The following is a 17,874-nucleotide window of genomic DNA, read 5'->3' as shown; positions in this document are numbered from 1 at the left end:
TAGTCTCCAGGAGATGTTGGAGATCCCCGCGCAACAAAGATGTTGCTCTGCGTCTTCTAGGTCCCGCCTCGTGACATTGTCAGAGTCGTAGAAGTGCCCACAACCTGCGATTGAGGGTGATTGTGTGCCTCAATCTTTCGGCGTTGGAGCACATGTAGGGTAGTAGCTCCAGCCTATAGGTTGCTTACATGTCGACAAGCCTTGGCAATAGATGTGGAATTACCAGGCGTTTGCCAGGCATATCGAAGGTTGACATTAGCAGCAGCGCCAGACCGGAGGCCATGGTTGTTGGGCAGGCCATGTCCTGCCTAGTATAAAAGGTTGGATACCTCTTGTGGCCCACGCGCCGCGAGCCGACGACGTCGTCGGGGTTTGTCTTGTGGTCCTCCCCGAAGACCATCAGGATTGCATATACTTTTTAGAGTATAGATTGTTGCTTTCCTGGGTGATGGAATACGGGCTGTAATTGAAATCTTGTTAGTCGAGGGTATTAGGTAAAAAGGTTGGAGTGTTGTGCGGTAGAGTAATGTACTTACGCGTTTGAATGTCACAAAGTCGTGTCACACGTTGGTGTAAACAAGAATTGAAAGTGAAGGGTCTTTGACGTTGGTGGTAATTTCAGGCCGGCGTTTATTTCAGGCCAACTTTTTCAGGCCAACATTTATTCTTCAGTCTGGTTCAAATCTTGTTAGCTGAGGTATTAGGGTTGCTTGTTAGGGTAGCGTACTTACGCGTTGAACTATCATGAACTCGCGTCACACGTCGGTGTAAACATGATGAATTGAACGTCAAGAATCCTTCATTGTGGTGGGAATTTCCGGCCACCATTTGTTCTTCATTCTGTTCGAATCTTGTTAGTGAAGGTGCTGGAGTGATGTTTGGTAGAGTAAAGTACTTACGTTGAGCTTCACACGACGTCGAGACGGCCATCAGTGTAGACATGATAAATTGAAAGAGAAAAAAGTGAAGGTTGCTTCCGCCCCTTGACGCAACCTCGCGTTGTGAATTCCGAGTTCATGATTTTTTGTTTGTTTGGGAATGGGGCGACAGGAAAATCCGGGTGGTTGAAAGGCACCGCGGATGATGAATGAAGGATGGTAAGTAAAGGAAGATAGGCAAAGGCAGATCGTCTGTGTTTGTGTTGGTGCGTGTACCAGCCCCAACCAAGCGATGAATTTGTTTGGGCTCTAGGCCCGAAGCCGCCGTGGGCTTTGTTGGTTGTCGTCAATCCCTCCGCCATGCCGTGGTGATTCGGAGAGGCCGAACAGTTTGGCCTTTTCGGATTACCACGGCACGACGGAGTTATGTGACTACTTATGTGACTACCTAGGTGAGGGAGGTAGGTCACGTAGCCCAGACAGAGACAAAAGGAAGTTTGTGTTGTGGTTGAGTTTGGCTGTCTGGGCGGGATTTGAGGAGGTGGATGAATAGAGGAATGGAAGAACACCCACCGTAAGATGGACCCAAGATTGCAAAGGACATCTTGGGGTGAAAGGTAGACATAAAGGAACATCAGAATTACTTACTGTAATGTGTGTAAGTAATTCTGATGTTCCTTCATCGCTTGGATGGCGGCGTGGTAGTGAATTTTGAGTGAAGAATGGTTTAGGTGAAGGATGTTGTGTTTCTGAAGAAGAAAAATAAATAATAAGGAACATCAGAATTACTTATTGTAATGTGTGTAAGTAATTATGATGTTCCTTTATCGCTTGGGCAGTGGCATGGTAGGTAATGAATTTAGGTAGGTGAAGAACGGGTTAGGTAGTGGGTGTTGTGCTGGGCGTTTTTTTATTTTATTTTTTTATTTTTTTTTTTTTGGGGGGGGGGGGGGGGGGTGATGTGGGAAGAAGGAAGAGAACGCAAGAAGAGATGAAGAGCTAGAATAAATAAATAAATAAATAAATAAATAAATCTTGGTGCGAGGAATGGTATGGTACGTACACATGGTATGCTGCCTCAGGCGACGGCGGTGTAGGTGAAGATTGAGTAGGGCGGCAGAAACCTGATTGTTAAGGCACCAAATCTAGCAAACGCGCCGGGGGAGAGATATAGGGCACAACGGTACCTAGAATCATGCCTTGATGCGCTATACATGTGAGAACAAGCGTACCTGCATAGGTATGTACAGGGAAACATAGTGACCGACGATAATAAAACATATGTCATGAACCAAGTTTTACACTTCTACTTTACTTCGTCCCGGAAAGGAAACACATGCGGCGGTGCGGTTTGTATAGCCATGTTCCAAACGTCACAAAAGGGTTGGCATATCTTGAGTTCGATGTAGAGGTCTATTCTCGCGTACCTAAGGAATCTACCATGCACTGTCGTTCAAGCATTAACTCATAACTGTCCACCTGTAACCGCCGAACGCTTTGTGATCCACATGTTCCTTCAACATGAATGGTAACTCATCTTGCACGAAGCTCTCTCTCCAACTCTTATCCACCGGCTTCCAGCCCAATTCACGTAGCCGCACAGCGCGACAGCGGCTGTTCAGGCCAACCGCCGGGTTAGAAAGTTCTCCAAACAGGTCTTCGTAGTTTTCAGGCGGGATAGTGCGTGGCTTCGGGTCCGGGATTTGCCCAGCCTTGTACAGTTCTACCCCGATGAGGGTGGCTATGTCCTTCCAGCTAGGCTCGTTATCCCCCGTTGCCTCGCACAAGTAGTATGGGTTCTTGAGAATATCAGGACTATTGGCGGGTGTTGACTCTAGATAGTGTAGCAGTATGGCAAAAGCTCTGCCCAAGTCGCGAACATGGACAGCACTTTTGACAGAAAGACCAGCACCTATGTGCCCAGCATATTTATGCTTGAGGGCATACCGGGTCAGTATGGGGATCTGGATGGACAGCCGCCGATGGTTCGGGTTAAAGCCATAGATGATGGGTGCGATTATGATAGCGATCTTGGCTCTATCGCCTAGTTGCTTCTTGGCTCGGACGATGGCAAGATCGATATGCCGATGTGGCGCATCATCAGAGATGGAATCCATTTCAGATAGAATATTGTCATGGTATATTTTTTCAGATTTCCAGTTGCCCGCAGCACCGTCGTCAAACAAAGACGCACCGGATGTGTGTATGTAAATGGTGTGTTGACCCTTATCTGCTCGTTGCTGAACACCATCCAGTATGGCCTTCACGCTTGGGAGGTGGTCTGAAGTGGCTGTCTGGATGATGATATCAGAATCTAGAGCATGCTTCGTAATCAGAGCCGCATTCTGTAGACCGCCGAGCACGACGTCAACAGCCCCCGAGGCCTTTAACTGGTCGGCATGTTCCTGTCTCCTGGCATATCCCGTCACAGCATAATTTTCCTTAACCAGGACATCGAGGACGTTCCAGCCAATGAAGCCGGGCCCAATAATGAAAACCTTTTTACCTTTCCTAGACGGCATTTTTGAGGTTGAATATTATATGAATATTATATGAACATTACATGAGGCGGTAATGGTGTATAATACTACATCTCATTCATTGTCAGCAGGATATGGCACCTGATTATGTATGTCCACGTTAATCAAGCCACCATCTCTACTATCCCTACGCCGGACTCGGGCCATCCGCCCCTCTATAGAATCGATTTTCTATGGCACGATAATGGATTGCGACGATGATACTGCGTTAGGGACTAGGGATGGACGAATGAGGGCAATGTGACAAAAGGATAGTCGCCTCTTTGCTGCATGTATAGTATGGTTATTGTATGGTGCAAACATAGCTTGTTTGTTGTGTTGTACAGGTTGGATTTGCTGGATGTTTTGGATGCTATCGGTTGAAAAAGCAAATATAGGTCTGTCAATATATATGTGTAGATGTGAAGTTGCCGTTGACATCATACTTGATGTAGGTACCTAACCTACATACATATATGTACTAACCTACCAGTAGTAGTTACATACATGATACTAGGTACAATACAAGTTCATACAACAACTACATAGGTACCTGGTACTCACTAATGCATGTGCTGTTCACATTAATAACATTGAAGTTAATAGGGATGAAGGATCAATTAGAACTTTACAGGGATCATGCCATAGGGGCGCGCCGCAAGCGAAGGAATAGTTACCTAGTTAGCGCTAAGTTAAATATAATGTAAGGATTCTAAGGAACACCATCCCGTCTCTCCTTTTCCTTTTTTTCCTTCTTTTTTTCCTTCTCCTCTTTTCTCTTTACCTCCCTTACCGATACCTACCTAATCATTGTCAATCTTTTCCTCTCCTAGGCAGTTTCCCTGAATTACATCATTCCTGCCGTCCATTCCTTCTCCCGTCCTCTTTTAGCTCGATTCCACTCTTTATATCCCGTACTATCAACTCCGAGCTCGCGTTACACGCCACACCACCTTACACACCACGTAACACCACATCAAGGCCCCGAACCCGCCATTATGATCGGAAACACCGTCAAATCGTCTTCGGTCCTCCTAGCCGCTGCTCTCCTAGCAGGGCAGGCTGTGGCCAAGACCAACTACGAAGGCTGCACCTCTTCCAAGACCATCGTGTACGGTGGCGCCAGCTACATCGCCTGGGTCCCGGACACCGGCGAGCTCTGCTCCTTCCTTGACTGTGGCGGTGGACGCGCACCGCCCAAGACAACTGTCCCCGGATGTCCTCAATATTCCGGCACCGCCACATACTCGCCTGACTTTCTGCCGGGCTTCAGCGTCTCTGCAACTTCTAGCGCCGCCTCCAGCGCCACTTCTACTGCCAGCGCTGGTAGCTCGTCTGATGAGACTACAGTGGAAACTTCTACGGGATCTGTGGCCACGAGCACAACTTCAACGGGAGCTTCTACCGTGACAGATGCTTCGTCCACTGGAACTATCACGGAGGCACCAACAACCACGCTTCAGACAAGCGCCACCAGTGGCTCAAACGCTGAATCATCTTCTTCCACTGGAACCGCGGAGGGAGCCGAGTCTACCAGCGCTTCTGCGACGAGCAGTGTGTCCACGGGCGGAGCTGCTATCCCAACGGCGGTTGCCAAGGGTGCTCTGGGCGTGATGGCAGGTCTTGCCGCAGGTGTGGCAATGCTATAATAAGTAAAACGTTGTTGTTTACTGTGAGGGGGGTGTAGTAATACCGTTGACCTGTATATCACTGATCTGTGTAGATATGGTTGGTTAAAAAGCGTTCTCCATATACGGATAATAGTAATAATAATATATGCTGTTGTCATCACTCGAAGTTCTTGCATTGGTGGCTGTTACCTACCGTTGGATTTCCAAGATAAAATATAGTGAGTATAGGTATTACCTGAGGATATGGTGTGGTCGACACCAGCTGTAGAAGCTAGGTAGGTAGGCTTTCATGATGGTGAACACGCAGTAACTGACTTCCTAGGTCATCTAAGGCAGGTCTCTGGACATCACAGTGGCGATTGTACACTGGGTTGATGGGCTGACGGACTAATTATTCCGTCAACGCCGTCAACACACAGACCAAGTCGTCGGGTCGTTGTCGGCATACGTGAGTGCACCGGAAAGGGTATATAATACTGTTTAGGCAAGAAACCCAGCACCTTAAAAAGATGGGTGCCTTGGCCGAGTTGGAAAGACCGCAGACAACAAACACAGTGTTGCTAACCAGAATTCTCAGGTTCCCATGTGTTGACCGTTCGATCCTCACGCGTGCCGCTTTTCTTCCCGCCAGCCTTTTCTGTGAGTGTCCTGTGCCAGTCTTGCCAATGCCAGTCTTGCCTCGCCTTGCCAGAAGTGACTTGCGTAGAGTAGAGTAGTAGTACTGACCTCTGTAGGAGCATACTTACCCAGTAGTGTATCCATCAGTAGTAAGTACAAGCCTCCCCTGACAAGGCCAGGACACCCATCTTCCAATATTTTTTCTGCCTCGGCTCGTAGACCTTCTCGTCGCCTTAATTCCTCGAGGCATCAAGTTTTTGATCATCAACACTCACTCGCCTATCACACAAGTTGCCTTCACATCTGCGACTGAATAAGATCGAAGCAAAATTTAAAGACAGACGTATTTACATAGGTAGTATATACGCTAACACCCTCAATTTGAAGTCAAACGCCGAATGCAAACCTATCTACCTACATATACACCCAAACATCCAGAAGCCAATCAATCCAAAGCCATCCAAAGCAGCCCCGCAATGCTACTCCCCAGAATAAACGTCGTCACGACCCCCGCGCCCGCCCTATCCCCCGTCGTGATCGGCGGCAGCTCCGGCAGCGTCGGCCCCGTCGCCCCGGCGTCCGGGTCCCCCTGGCTCGTGCCCCCCGTCATATTCGTGGCGGGCACATCGGCGTCGAGCACCAGCAGGCTCGACAGCGCGCCCAGCACGTTCATCTGCTGGCCCGCGCCCGTCTTCCCGTCGAACACCCCCGACGTCCAGTGGAACCCGCACTGCCTGCCGTTGTCCCCGCCGGTGCACTGGTTGACGGCGTGGCGCGTCGACGACTTCAGCAGCGCCGTGATCCGGTCCCGCGTGAAGGGCGCCACCTGCGTCGACACGGCGAGCCACCGGTGCACGTACCCCTTGAAGCTGATCATGTCGGTCGAGCAGGCGCCGGCCTCGCAGGTGGGCTCGTAGAGGGTCTCGTTCACGAAGAAGACGCGCTCCATGCCGTCGAGGAGGCCGGTCACGCGGTCTTCCCATTCTTTGCTGCCGTTGGTCTTGGTGGTGTGTTAGCTTTTCCTTTTTCCTTTTCTAACATCCTACTCTTTTCAAAAGGGGGAGAGAGAAAAAAAAAAAAGGGGGGGGGGGGGGGGGGGGAGGAAGTGTGTGACATACATAGTCATACATGTACGCGGCCCCCGAGAGCAGAATCGCCGCGTTGTACGAGTACTGCTGGCGGTTGACGTCGGTGCAGTTGAAGGGCACGTGGCCGCCGTCGAACACGTTCCAGTCGTCGTCGATGTACCCGACCGCCTTGATCCAGTCGAATGTTTCCGTTGCCATCTTGGCGTATTTCTCGTCGTGGGTGTAGCGGGCCAGGCGGGCCCCCATGTTGAAGAAGCATCCGTTTGCGATGGCTGTGTGTTGGGTAATCATGTCAGCTTGATACTTTTTGGTCTCTTTTCCGTCTCTAGCAATATCCCCTTTCCTCCCTTTCTTTCGATGGGAAGGGAAGAGAGACGAGACGTGAGTTGAGGGGAAAAAAGGAAAAGTCCTACTATTCTTATAATCATAGCCCCTATTCGTCGGGAATATCTGCCAGCGCAACCCCCCACCACACTCATCGTCGTGCCTGTCCGGGTCCGCCTGCTGGTTCCAGACGGCCTGTGCGAGCGCGAGCCACTGGGGATCGTCGCCCGTCGGGTCGCGGAACTTGTTCTCGGCAGCGAGCATGGCCGACATGCCCCAGAAGGACTGGTCGTCGTTTCCCAGGGACAGCGTCCAGTTGCGCGGCGCGTAGTCCCGGTGCTCGCCGACCTGGAACTGCATCGCGTCGAACGTCACGTCGTTGTACGTCTCGTCCCCGGTGTAGTGCCAGTAGTCTATCATCGTGCCCCAGAGCGCGCCGCCTTGCCACCTGTGAAGTTGGGCCCAAGTTTCATTAGTGCCTTTTCCTACCTAGTATCTAACCCTTCCTACGTATAGGGGGAAGCATGAATAAAAGTTCAGGGGATCGCAAACCAACCAGTAGTAGTCTCCGTCCGGCGGAGGTCCCGGTAAGATACCTGGTACATGGCCGGATTCGTTACCATGGTAGTATTTCATCAAGTCGTAGGCGACTAGTTTCGCCGCAGCTTTGATAGAGTCTAGGGGACATGTCGAGTTAGCTGAACTTATCAAGTGATGCCGGGGAGGGGTATCTAGCGGGGATACATACCTGGCGAGTCTAGATCAACCTCGAGTGCGCCTAGCACGACTGTGGGAGTAAGCCATAGTAGATGAAGATGTCGAGTAGTCAATTGCATGTTTGCGACTAGGGATCGTGTGGCGGCGGCTATTTCTTGATGTTGTTTGTAGACTGTTCCTCGAGAATCACATTCCAATAAATCGCTATATAAAAAACAAGACACTTAGGCAGGTAGTCGAAATTGCAGTCAGCATCATAGATGCGAGAACGTCGTACTGAGTAAGCCTGCCCTTCAGAGTATAAGGACCTATTGAACCTGGGGTAACAAAACGAGCGTGGCCATACAAAAGAATGTGGTATGGGAGTTCAAGTTTAACAATAAGAAGCTTCAAAGCCGAGCGGCGCGTTCTACTTTAGACGTCCGTTCTCTTCGTAACAAAGGAATCGAACCCGGCCAGCCCACTAGTTATGTGATACCTACGAAAACTACAGTAAGTTGTTATAGTGTCTCGTTTCGCATTCTTACATTGTCGTATTGTGCACCAACGGTTCTTGTCAGCTTTTAAGGCTGTGCACTAATAGGAAAGACAAAAGACTGTTGCCTATTGGTACCATTCCGATTGAAAGGATGGTAATAGGGTATGGCACAGTACCAGGTACAACATGCAGGTATGCTGGTATGTAAGCCGATGGGATTGGACTGCACTGCCTCAATTTCATTAAGCCCCCATACCTCAGGAGCCTGGGCAAGTCTGGGCAGGTTGGTTGATTGGTCTCTGGATGGAAAATATCACAAATACATATCTCCAAGTTTGGTTGGCTTGAACTTGTTGATGACGCTGGGAATAATCAGATACATATCTATCGCAACGCTATGAGTACATAACTACCTCCCTACTGTCATGTAATGGAAGTCAAGTCTTGACAAAAAGGAAAAAAAAGTAACTATGTGCTTAGGTAATATGCAGACTTAATAATCACGTTCGTTCCCGTTCCCGTCGCCGCTCCCGCTCCCGCTTCCGTCCCCTTCGACAGCCGGTTCTTCATCTGGTAGCTCCGAGCCAAGCACTATAGGATCAATCCAGCTCCGACCCAATCCTCCTCCACTCTCCCTCGTGGACTCGTGTTGCTTTAAACGGTAAGAGTCTCTGGGACCGTCCATTGATGCAAAATCGAAGATGCGGTAATCGGCGTTGAAGTACCAATAACCCGAGACGGCTAGTCGCAGGAAGGCGGAGTGAGAGTAGACCATAATTACCTTTTCTGGCCGTTCATACAACCTCTTCAGGGCTGCTTGGGCACGTGCTATAAGGGCTGTTCTGGTGAAGTGGTAATGGCTAGCCGCCGGCGACGTCTTGTCTGGAAAGATAGGGTCGACCTTGGAGAAATCAACGTTGGGAAACTCATGTACGAGTTTGTCGACGGGAGTCCCCGTATCACATGGCTTAGGGGAGTTTTCTATCCGAAATTGCTTTAGTACGTGCTTATTCGGTAGTGTCCAAACTCTGACGGCCATAAATATAGGTCAACCTACCTTGCCAACTGGCGTCAGCTTCTATTTTGATGCCCTTCTCTAGCAGCCAATCCGCAGACCGTAAAGCAGTCTGTACCACTCTGCGTATTGGTGAAGTGATGATGAGTTCGGCTTGCTGAACCAATGGGTTTTCCATGAGGCTTTTCCGTAGATCTGCACATTGAGCATGCCCCTCCTCGGTTAGATCTGGATCAGGTATATAGAAGTTTTCTAGAAAAGGTTAGAAAAGTGATAATAGTGAGTATAGTGAGTATAGTAAATAGTGTTATGATGAACTTACTGGTAGCATTATGTTCAGCCTGAGCATGACGAACAAGTATTAAAGTAGGAGGCATGCTTGAGAATGAGGGTTTTCTCAAGTTACTTGGTTATTAAGTAGCTATTGTTAAGTAATTATTGAAAGTAGATATAATTTTGTATTATTATGATTATTGGCTTTGTTTTCCAAAGTTCATGTAACCCAAACTTGACTCAAAACTTGTTGAATACATAACTAGTCATATGAAAGAAAGAAGGGTTTTATATACATACTAAGAGATCCATAACAATATCATGAATGAACATTAATTATCAAGATTTAGTGACCGTTGGTACTTACCGGACCTGAGCAGGTAGCACTGTAGCAGTAGTACTTACTACTGGATGTATCGTGCCTGCTATGCTTAATGCAACGTAATTGAGACTGTACAGCTGTCACGCAGCTGCATCTCTTTGAAGCTTACTAGTCTTTTGACTACGGCGTACAAGCTGCGCTAGTTATGTGGGGACCCTTTCAGATGCATCTTACTAGGTTAGCGTCAATACAACATTGAATTTACAGCTCTAGACCCTTGTCAACGGTATAAGGTTGTTTCTATTTTCTATTGGTACAAAGTACTTATCTCAAGCTTCTTAACATAACACCTCGACATCACCAAGTTAAAGTCATACACATAACCAGGCAATGCACAATGACTAGCATAGATGATCTCTTCAAAGTGAGTCTACCCACTACGCGCTTCAATGGGGGTTTGTGTTTAAGCATCCAGCTAACCGTGAACTGTAGGCCTCAGGTGTTGGCAACAAGCGCAAGCTAGAGCCTCTTCGAGATCCCAGTATGTATTGTCTCCTTTCACACTCAGTTACCAACTTACCAAGTTTTTTTTTTTAACTTAGTGGCTACGGTGACTAACAACAAACTACAACACAGATCAGAGATACAAGTCTGCCCGTCTCACATCTAACGGAAGCAGCAGTCGACACGCGCGCGTCGATGACGAGCCTGTAGAAAACGATGACGATGTCGAGGCCGGGCCAGCTCCCCCACCAGAAGACGACGACGAGAACGCCGACTATGGCCCCGACCTACCTCCCGACGACGACGACGAGGACGGGCGTTTCTTCGGCGGCGGCATCACAGCCCAGGAAAACGACGTGCTAGACTACGTCGACGACCCGGACCCCAGCACAGCCGCCACCGACAAGTTCGACAGCGCCTGGCTGCGGCGCACCGCGCTCAACTTCGAGAAGCGGATCAACAAGAACGCCGAGCTGCGCGCCAAGTTCGAGGACGACCCCCAAAAATTCATCGCGAGCGAGGCCGACCTCGACGCCGACATCAAGGCCCTGTCCATCCTGTCCGAGCACCCGGCGCTGTACCCGGAGTTCGCGAAGCTCGGGTGCGTGGCGAGCCTCGTCGGCCTGCTAGCGCACGAGAACACGGACATCGCCATCGACGCGGTCGAGATCATAATGGAGCTGACGGACGAGGACGCCTCCGCCGACGAGGACGAGTGGAACGCGCTCGTCGACGCGTTGCTCGAGGCTGATCTGCTGGGGCTGCTCGTCTCCAACTTCGAGAGGCTCGACGAAACGCAGGAGGTCGATCAGAGCGGTGTCTACTACGCGCTCAGCGTTGTGGAGAATCTGTGTAGCGGGCGAACGACGACGGCCGAGCAGGTGGCCGAGAACGATAAGCTGCTTACGTGGCTGTTGCGACGGATACAGGTGAAGGAGGCCGCTGTCAGCCAGAACAAGCAGTATGCCGCCGAGGTCCTGGCGATACTAGTACAGACATCGGCGAAGAACCGGCGGAAACTAGCCAGCTTGGATGCCGTGGACATAATGCTCCAGCTCGTCGCGGCCTACCGAAAACGCGACCCCGTAAAGAGGGGCGAGGAAGAAGAGTACATGGAGAACCTCTTCGAGGCCCTGACCTGTCTCGCGGACGAGCCCGACGGCAAGGCCAAGTTCGTGGAAGCCGAGGGCGTCGAGCTGTGCCTCATTATGCTGAAAGAGGGCAAGATGAGCAAGCCCGCCGCCCTGCGCCTCCTCGACCACGCCGCCGGCGGCGCCGGCGCGTCCGGCACCGCGGTCTGCCAGCGGATCGTCGAGGCCGGCGGCTTGAAGAACATATTCACGCTCTTCATGAAGAAGAGCAACGACAGCCAGACCACCGAGCACCTCATCGGCATCTTCGGCTCCATGCTACGCCTGCTACCAGCCGACTCCGCAGAGCGCATCCGCACCCTCGCCAAGTTCGTCGAGAAGGACTACGAGAAGATAGGAAAGCTGGTCCGGCTGCGCAGGGACTACGCGGCGCGCGTGGGCTCCGCAGACGACGCGATCCGCGCCCAGCAGAAGGGCATGAGCGCCGAGGAGAAGGAGGAACAGGCAGACGCGTGGTTCTCCCGCAGACTCGACGCCGGCCTGTTCTGTCTGCAGACGCTGGACGTCGTGCTCGCGTGGCTGGTGGCGGAGGACGGCGGCGCGAGGAAGACGATACAGGCTTTACTCGCCGAGCGCGACGAGGGGTTTGGTGTCATACGGAGCACGATACAGGAGCAGATTGATGGGATTGATGTGGAGGATGCGGAGGGCGGGGATACGAGGGACATGCTGTCGACGCTGGTGCAGTTCTTGCAGTAGATAGATAAATAATACCTTACTTACGTACCTACATGTAGGTAACTAGGTAGGGAGACGAGGGAATAGTAGCGTATGTACCTCTGTATAGTAAGAACACTGAATCAGGAATAGGTAGAGATAGATAATGCTGCCAAGCCGACTTTTCAAGTAAGTTACCGGCGCTCCTCATCATCAAAACTTGTCTTCTATAAACATAATACGGACGAGCTTTCTTGTTTGTTACAGTCAATGACACACACCAATCCTTTCTTTATTCGTGAGTTTGCCCCTTCAAAGCTACCAAATACGTGTTATGTAATTGATAATATGCACACACACCCTGCCCCTACCACCGATTGTGGTCTCCCGACGCAACCATTGTGTGCGATGGTTTTGCTGTCGTTCGTCCGTCCGTTCTCAGGCCTTCTTCTCCAAAGCTAGCTGATTCTCTATCCTCAAACTAAAGATCGCACTAGGTAGGTAACGAGTTTATTTCTTGGATGGTGGCACGGGCTTGACTTCGAAGACGGCGTGGAGTAGGTTCTCGATGACCTCGGCTTCTCCCTTCCCGCCGGCTGCCTGGATCTCCTTGATCTTGGCGTCGGCTTCGCGGTTGGCGTCGTCCTCGGCCTGCTTGTTGCCTTGTGTGTGCTGGAGGTAGATTAACATCAGTATCCTCCAATTGCTCTGAGTTATAGTGCTTGCGGTATAGTGAGAAGGAAGGGCTGGGGGTGGGGTGAGGGGTTTGTGGATGTGAGTACCTCTGACTCGAACTTCTTGAACTCTTCGTCCTTGGATTGACGGTACGCTTCTATCTCCTTCTTGGCCTCATCTCGCGCCTCTCGTACTCTCTTGGTTCGAACTGTCATACTCGAGCGTCAGTCATCAATTGTCTTAATGACAAATGGGCGGGGCAGACTATGTAGGGAGACCAACATTCTCGAGCTTTTTGCACAATCTTGGAAGCTTCCCTCTCGGCCTATATGTATATACCACGAGTTCCTTGTTAGCGAGACCTGCCAAGCTCAGAGTTTACGTGCTTTCGATATTGCGGTAAAAGCGGATTGCGTACATCGAGCAGGGTCTGGATGCCTGCCGAGTTTTGGGCCGACTGTGTTTGAGAGAAAGTGTATGGTTAGCTAGCTGCAATTGCCAATTCTTTAGAAGGAGGAGTAGTCGTTGGATCGCATACCATGCTGGCAGCTTAGAAAGGGATGTCTTTCTGTATAAGTCGGTTCGAAGATATGAGACGGTTTCAAGGGTCTTTTCGCTGGTGTCTAGTGGTCTAGCGGTGCAATGAAGAACAATGGTGGCTGGTTGTAAAAGTAGGTCGTCGAGATGATGCAGTATGTGCTATGTACTAGGTAATGTTGAGTTGATGCATCAATGAGCACTGGCAACTGCCAACTGACGAAGTGAGTGTCACAGGCCTACAGCCACGAAATGGGGCTGGGCTGGGCTAGGCTAGGTTGGGGAAGAGCTGGAGGCTGGAGCGCTTGGAGCTAGGACCAGGGAAAAACAGCAAAGCCGTTGGAAGCTTCAACTTATCGATAAGATCCTTGACCTTAGTTACCTAGGTATACCCTAACGTCATATGGGCAGTTTTACGGCGCAGGACGGTACTGTAGTTATAGATTTCGCCCTTTTTCGGCTTCCATCGCTTCAATTGCTTCAAGTCAAATTCAAATTTGCTTACTTAGAAATTCCAAGAAAAGAGCTTCGATAAGTAAACGATCATGGGACTACGAAATCCAATCCAAAACCATATATAATCACTTATCAGGCAGATCGGAACAAATCTTCTGCAAGCTAGAAGCTGCCAGGCCAAAAAAAAAGAAAAAAAAAGACCATGTCACGCGCCTCCAAGCTTACACTGGCGGGCACATCCCTCTTCGCCGTCGGTACCGTTATCTTGGTGCACTTTCAGCAGAATATGGAAAAAGAGGTATGAACCGACCACCATGCTACGAAACCCTTATGCCAAACGCCGCGACTTACATAGTTCTCTCTTAATCTCTTCAGGCAATGCATGAAGGTGTCGTGCGGGACATGGAACAGCAACGAATAAAGAAGGAGCGCCAGCTGGATTTCGAGATGCAGAAGGTCTTGGAGGAGGAGTATAAAAAGGGCCAGACCGTCCGGGACACCACAGCTGAGGCACAGCCCAAAGACTTGCCAAACCGGTAGCATTGGTAGAATCGGTATGCCTTGTTGTTTCATCTCATCCGTTAGGTGTGTCAGTCACCTTTGTAATATGCGTCTAGTCGTGCCTTGATGCCTACCTGCCTATACCGGGACATTTTTGGGTTCAATCCAGGTGCGTGGCTGTATGCTCTTCCCAAGAGTCAAAGATAGCTCAACACCAATCCTCACTGGCGAGCAGGTTTTATAGTGAGTGGGTGATCACCGAGTTCTGAACTCGAGTGCTATGTATTATACAATACAACTTCTCCTCTTCCTACTACAAGGCTACTGCTCTTTTCTACCGGGAAATATGCTCAACAGCTAGTATTCGTCTATAATGACGATATATGCACTATTTATTGAACACAATTGATGTGTTCGTCTATGCTCAGTGCCCCATCTCCAACCTGTTAGCCATCACGTATGAACTCTCATCTCCAAGAATAAGATTTTCAAAAATACCTATTTACCTACTTAGGTAGGTAGTCAAGCGATAGGTAGTATGATATAAATCGTGGGTCCCACATACTTGTCTGGGCAGTCATACGATCCAGAGATTGGATCCCCGTTACGACGGCTACATAAATCACCTCGCAACACCACTCAGACACTACACCTCAGTTCTCGTTTTATTACAAATCAAGTTGGTTCATAAACTAGGTATTCAACTATTTGTCCAAAATGCAATAAATGCTACCTAGGTATTCAAGGAAGGTCCATATTTATCTCGTACAAGTCACACCCGCGTTCCTCATGGCTCATGGCCGTATTCCGGCTGTTCCGCCCCTCATGCTTTGCTCATCCTACCATGCCTCAAACAATCGTCTTGGTGTTTGAAAGGGCAAGCTGGTCTTCATAGTTCCTCATCACGACCTCTTCGACGTGCTCGGCGAACACATCTACATCAGTCGTGGCGAACTTTCTCGCACTCACTTTTTGTTCGAACAGCAGATCTAACTCTGCAAACGTACGCCCGGCTGGCTCGGGTACGCGGAAATAGGTATAGATGAAACATAGGAAGCATGAGCCGGCCTGTAGAATGACGTTGTGAGTAGAAAGTAACAGCTGCGAGATTGTATCAAAACTTACCCAGAAGAAACCCGCATAGTTACCCCAGTTCCATGCGGAAGGGTTAAGCATATATGGCGTTAATACACCACAGATAATGCTAACGATGTTGCTGAAATATGTAAGTTTCTAGCCTCGATTCATGCTATTTTGAGAATGGCTTACTAAAGAATACGACCGAGCACCACAGTCTTGATTTGCAGGCGTCTTGTCGATATTTCAGCGACCAAGGAGTAGCAAACGGTCCCGACAGTGAGTTGGTAGCAGAGAGCCCACACCAACATGATGCTACCTGTTGCTAAAGAGGCAGCATTTCGATCTTTGGCAAGGCCGAGGAATCCGAGAACCATTAGCATGGAAAAGAGGCCAGCAAGACCATATAGGTAAAGAGTCCTTTCAAAAGTCAGCAAGGCCTCGAAACGCTAAAGCGAACGCCTAGGGCACGTATAACTCACCTTCGTCCAATTCCGAAAGTGATCAGAATCCAAGCTCCGAAGACGCCAGCGCAGTTTATGGCGTACTGGCCCATGGCGAATGCATACGCCTTTTCATCGCTAAGCCCGGCCCTTTGCAGGAAATATGTCGAATAGTTGGAAAATGAGTTTCCGCTCAGATTTTGAATTGCCCAGCACATGCATACAATCTGTCCCAAGTCAGTATCACAGAAAACGAGCACCCCAAAGCAAAGACGGTTGACATACTTCGGTCCGGCGTCTGTCGACTCCCTTGAAACAGTCCATGTAGCTAGCTCCCTTGGTGATCTATAGAAGTGGTTAATGGCAAGGTATTATATATCAAAGAAGCAAAGCTAACCTTCTGCTCTAAAGCGGACGTATGAACCATCATGGCAACAGTCTCATCCGCATCGAAGTCCGATTCACGGTCAAAGCTGGTTAATCGAAGCAAGGACTTTTTGGCCTCATCAAGTTTTCCTTTTCTTACTAGCCACCATGGTGATTCGGGCGCGAAATAAATGCCGAAGATTAGAGGAGCTGGCCAAAGCCACTGTAAGGCATATGGCTAGTTATTATTAGCAGCTGTCGCCAAGGGGAAAAGAGCCCAAGCGAGACTTACTATACGATACGCCCACTCGTCAGTCCGCCATAAGTTACCCATTATAACACCGATGCCAATCATCTGGCCGATTCCCCAACAAAAGTTGATATAAGTAGTGAGGTAGCCTCTCAAGGCGACAGGGCATACTTCGGAAGCATAGGTGATAGTCAGAGTCTGGAAGACACCCCATGGGATACCGCACAGGATCTCGGCGACTTGGAGGTGCACCACGGTTTGCGCAGTGAAGAAGATGGCGGTGAATGCGATGATGAGCGAAAGACAAAATATAACTGTGTATCGGTAACCGAATCGCTCAGAGACCCAACCGTTTATAACAAGACCTATAATTTCACCCTGCGCAGAATGAAGGGATTAATATAGAACTTTCACAGCCCATACGAAGATATGAAGAAAAGGACAATTATAATGTGGGCATCGATCGCTAACGAATTTCCTCTGCAGGTTTCAACGATCGAAGGCTGGAAAGGGGAGCATTTAAATATTCAACAGATACGGACAGATGATCTAACTTACCACTACCGCACCATTACTTAACCCGGCTTGCCATGCTGCTGGAACTTGATAAGAGGTATTTCCAGCGGCGTCGGTGATGGGAACACCGTACTTCTCGTTGAACTGTGGAAAGGCATAGAAGTTATTGACTAGGGAGACGTCGTAGCCCTCCATAACGATACATGTCGATATGAGGACACTCCATGCAATGGCTTTAGGATACAACTTTAGACCCTGTAACAGGGTCATCTTTTGCTCCTTCTCCGTTGCGAGCTTCGCATCTCGGATGATGTCGCTGAGCTTCCCATGCTCCTTCGATTCCATAACTGGGGACGGCTGCGGGACATTCTCGAGCATGTCGTCCGTTATGCTTTTCCCCGACGCTGCCGAAGTCATGGCTGATATACTTAGAGTATGATGCGGGTTGGCAAAGCAACCGCACCGACTTGCTATGTAAATCGAATGAGGGGTTACAATCCTATCCTCCAAAGACGTCAAGGACTTGCTGACCTGCAAGAAAGCTTATGCTGCGAGTAATATCCCACCAAAATTCATTCCCGTCGTCCTTTGGGTTTTTATAGGGAAGGGAAACTTTGAAATAAATAAACTAACGATAAATGAAATATTATAGCTCGCTTGGAGTTCCAAGGCTAGTTCGGAAAATGATCACGCTAGACAAGCCGAGGCAGTTTGCTATAGACTATAAACGGTTTAGCTCTTGTTGCATTTTTCTTTGACGAGCGTCTTGACGGTGGAGCGGAAAGAGTTGCGGGGAAGGAAAGAAAGAAAGAACCACTTGGAACAATCGGATTATACCTAATACACAGCTACTAGGGTTCAATCCTGGGGAAATTAAG

General features: G+C 49.4%; 8 protein-coding genes across 8 annotated transcripts; 3 read left to right on the top strand and 5 right to left on the bottom strand.

Annotated features, from left to right (window-relative positions):
• Positions 1-2,272: 2,272 nt before the first annotated feature.
• GGS25DRAFT_497573 (NAD(P)-binding protein) lies at positions 2,273-3,826 on the bottom strand. Its single transcript, XM_049261629.1, has one exon. It carries the CDS (start codon positions 3,398-3,400, stop codon positions 2,339-2,341), a length of 1,062 nt encoding a protein of 353 aa, XP_049114350.1. The 5' UTR covers positions 3,401-3,826; the 3' UTR covers positions 2,273-2,338.
• Positions 3,827-4,063: 237 nt separating this feature from the next.
• On the top strand, positions 4,064-5,188 carry GGS25DRAFT_497572 (uncharacterized protein). Its single transcript, XM_049261628.1, has one exon. The coding sequence runs from the start codon at positions 4,396-4,398 to the stop codon at positions 5,044-5,046; it is 651 nt and encodes a 216-aa protein (XP_049114349.1). The 5' UTR covers positions 4,064-4,395; the 3' UTR covers positions 5,047-5,188.
• A 751-nt stretch (positions 5,189-5,939) lies between these two features.
• Positions 5,940-8,155, bottom strand: GGS25DRAFT_351531 (glycoside hydrolase family 76 protein). The gene is made up of 5 exons (XM_049258051.1): positions 7,807-8,155; positions 7,615-7,735; positions 7,148-7,506; positions 6,765-7,006; positions 5,940-6,646 (listed from the first exon to the last, which is right to left on the bottom strand). Exons 1-5 carry the CDS (start codon positions 7,892-7,894, stop codon positions 6,092-6,094), a joined length of 1,365 nt encoding a protein of 454 aa, XP_049114348.1. The 5' UTR covers positions 7,895-8,155; the 3' UTR covers positions 5,940-6,091.
• Positions 8,156-8,578: 423 nt separating this feature from the next.
• Positions 8,579-9,901, bottom strand: GGS25DRAFT_497564 (phosphoglycerate mutase-like protein). Its single transcript, XM_049261627.1, has 3 exons — positions 9,591-9,901; positions 9,311-9,520; positions 8,579-9,234 (listed from the first exon to the last, which is right to left on the bottom strand). Exons 1-3 carry the CDS (start codon positions 9,643-9,645, stop codon positions 8,747-8,749), a joined length of 753 nt encoding a protein of 250 aa, XP_049114347.1. The 5' UTR covers positions 9,646-9,901; the 3' UTR covers positions 8,579-8,746.
• Positions 9,902-10,165: 264 nt separating this feature from the next.
• GGS25DRAFT_497562 (DUF1716-domain-containing protein) lies at positions 10,166-12,324 on the top strand. Its single transcript, XM_049261626.1, has 3 exons — positions 10,166-10,287; positions 10,356-10,404; positions 10,500-12,324. The coding sequence occupies exons 1-3, from the start codon at positions 10,261-10,263 to the stop codon at positions 12,215-12,217; spliced, it is 1,794 nt and encodes a 597-aa protein (XP_049114346.1). The 5' UTR covers positions 10,166-10,260; the 3' UTR covers positions 12,218-12,324.
• Positions 12,325-13,804, bottom strand: GGS25DRAFT_497561 (vacuolar ATPase). The gene is made up of 5 exons (XM_049261625.1): positions 13,389-13,804; positions 13,269-13,307; positions 13,133-13,175; positions 12,958-13,058; positions 12,325-12,847 (listed from the first exon to the last, which is right to left on the bottom strand). The coding sequence occupies exons 1-5, from the start codon at positions 13,389-13,391 to the stop codon at positions 12,686-12,688; spliced, it is 348 nt and encodes a 115-aa protein (XP_049114345.1). The 5' UTR covers positions 13,392-13,804; the 3' UTR covers positions 12,325-12,685.
• On the top strand, positions 13,784-14,965 carry GGS25DRAFT_351260 (uncharacterized protein). Its single transcript, XM_049258047.1, has 3 exons — positions 13,784-14,141; positions 14,219-14,513; positions 14,580-14,965. Exons 1-2 carry the CDS (start codon positions 14,046-14,048, stop codon positions 14,381-14,383), a joined length of 261 nt encoding a protein of 86 aa, XP_049114344.1. The 5' UTR covers positions 13,784-14,045; the 3' UTR covers positions 14,384-14,513; positions 14,580-14,965.
• Positions 14,964-17,523, bottom strand: GGS25DRAFT_351264 (sugar transporter). The gene is made up of 8 exons (XM_049258048.1): positions 17,039-17,523; positions 16,523-16,858; positions 16,262-16,468; positions 16,150-16,209; positions 15,904-16,091; positions 15,614-15,841; positions 15,470-15,560; positions 14,964-15,412 (listed from the first exon to the last, which is right to left on the bottom strand). The coding sequence occupies exons 1-8, from the start codon at positions 17,411-17,413 to the stop codon at positions 15,194-15,196; spliced, it is 1,704 nt and encodes a 567-aa protein (XP_049114343.1). The 5' UTR covers positions 17,414-17,523; the 3' UTR covers positions 14,964-15,193.
• Between the last annotated feature and the right edge of the window lie 351 nt (positions 17,524-17,874).

Source organism: Hypoxylon fragiforme, assembly GCF_022984875.1.
Source record: "Hypoxylon fragiforme strain CBS 206.31 chromosome Unknown GGS25scaffold_7, whole genome shotgun sequence".
Lineage (NCBI taxonomy): Eukaryota > Fungi > Ascomycota > Sordariomycetes > Xylariales > Hypoxylaceae > Hypoxylon > Hypoxylon fragiforme.
Note: the sequence above shows the minus strand (reverse complement) of the source record. Positions and strands in the feature narration are given on the sequence as shown.

Coding starts and splice junctions, on each gene's coding strand:
- GGS25DRAFT_351264 (XM_049258048.1), bottom strand. CDS start 17,413: ATGACTTCGGCAGCGTCGGGGAAAAGCATAACGGACGACATGCTCGAG. Junction 16,092..16,149: donor TCGACAGACGCCGGACCGAA/GTATGTCAACCG, acceptor GACTTGGGACAG/ATTGTATGCATGTGCTGGGC. Junction 15,561..15,613: donor GTGCTCGGTCGTATTCTTTA/GTAAGCCATTCT, acceptor TACATATTTCAG/CAACATCGTTAGCATTATCT.
- GGS25DRAFT_497562 (XM_049261626.1), top strand. CDS start 10,261: ATGACTAGCATAGATGATCTCTTCAAA. Junction 10,288..10,355: donor GCATAGATGATCTCTTCAAA/GTGAGTCTACCC, acceptor CGTGAACTGTAG/GCCTCAGGTGTTGGCAACAA. Junction 10,405..10,499: donor AGAGCCTCTTCGAGATCCCA/GTATGTATTGTC, acceptor ACTACAACACAG/ATCAGAGATACAAGTCTGCC.
- GGS25DRAFT_497573 (XM_049261629.1), bottom strand. CDS start 3,400: ATGCCGTCTAGGAAAGGTAAAAAGGTTTTCATTATTGGGCCCGGCTTC.
- GGS25DRAFT_497561 (XM_049261625.1), bottom strand. Junction 13,176..13,268: donor GCATCCAGACCCTGCTCGAT/GTACGCAATCCG, acceptor ATATACATATAG/GCCGAGAGGGAAGCTTCCAA. Junction 12,848..12,957: donor TCAAGAAGTTCGAGTCAGAG/GTACTCACATCC, acceptor ATCTACCTCCAG/CACACACAAGGCAACAAGCA.
- GGS25DRAFT_351260 (XM_049258047.1), top strand. CDS start 14,046: ATGTCACGCGCCTCCAAGCTTACACTGGCGGGCACATCCCTCTTCGCC. Junction 14,142..14,218: donor AGCAGAATATGGAAAAAGAG/GTATGAACCGAC, acceptor TAATCTCTTCAG/GCAATGCATGAAGGTGTCGT.
- GGS25DRAFT_497564 (XM_049261627.1), bottom strand. CDS start 9,645: ATGCCTCCTACTTTAATACTTGTTCGTCATGCTCAGGCTGAACATAAT. Junction 9,521..9,590: donor GGCTGAACATAATGCTACCA/GTAAGTTCATCA, acceptor AACCTTTTCTAG/AAAACTTCTATATACCTGAT. Junction 9,235..9,310: donor AGCTGACGCCAGTTGGCAAG/GTAGGTTGACCT, acceptor AATTTCGGATAG/AAAACTCCCCTAAGCCATGT.
- GGS25DRAFT_497572 (XM_049261628.1), top strand. CDS start 4,396: ATGATCGGAAACACCGTCAAATCGTCTTCGGTCCTCCTAGCCGCTGCT.
- GGS25DRAFT_351531 (XM_049258051.1), bottom strand. CDS start 7,894: ATGCAATTGACTACTCGACATCTTCATCTACTATGGCTTACTCCCACA. Junction 7,736..7,806: donor GGTTGATCTAGACTCGCCAG/GTATGTATCCCC, acceptor CATGTCCCCTAG/ACTCTATCAAAGCTGCGGCG. Junction 7,007..7,147: donor GGGCTATGATTATAAGAATA/GTAGGACTTTTC, acceptor CCCAACACACAG/CCATCGCAAACGGATGCTTC.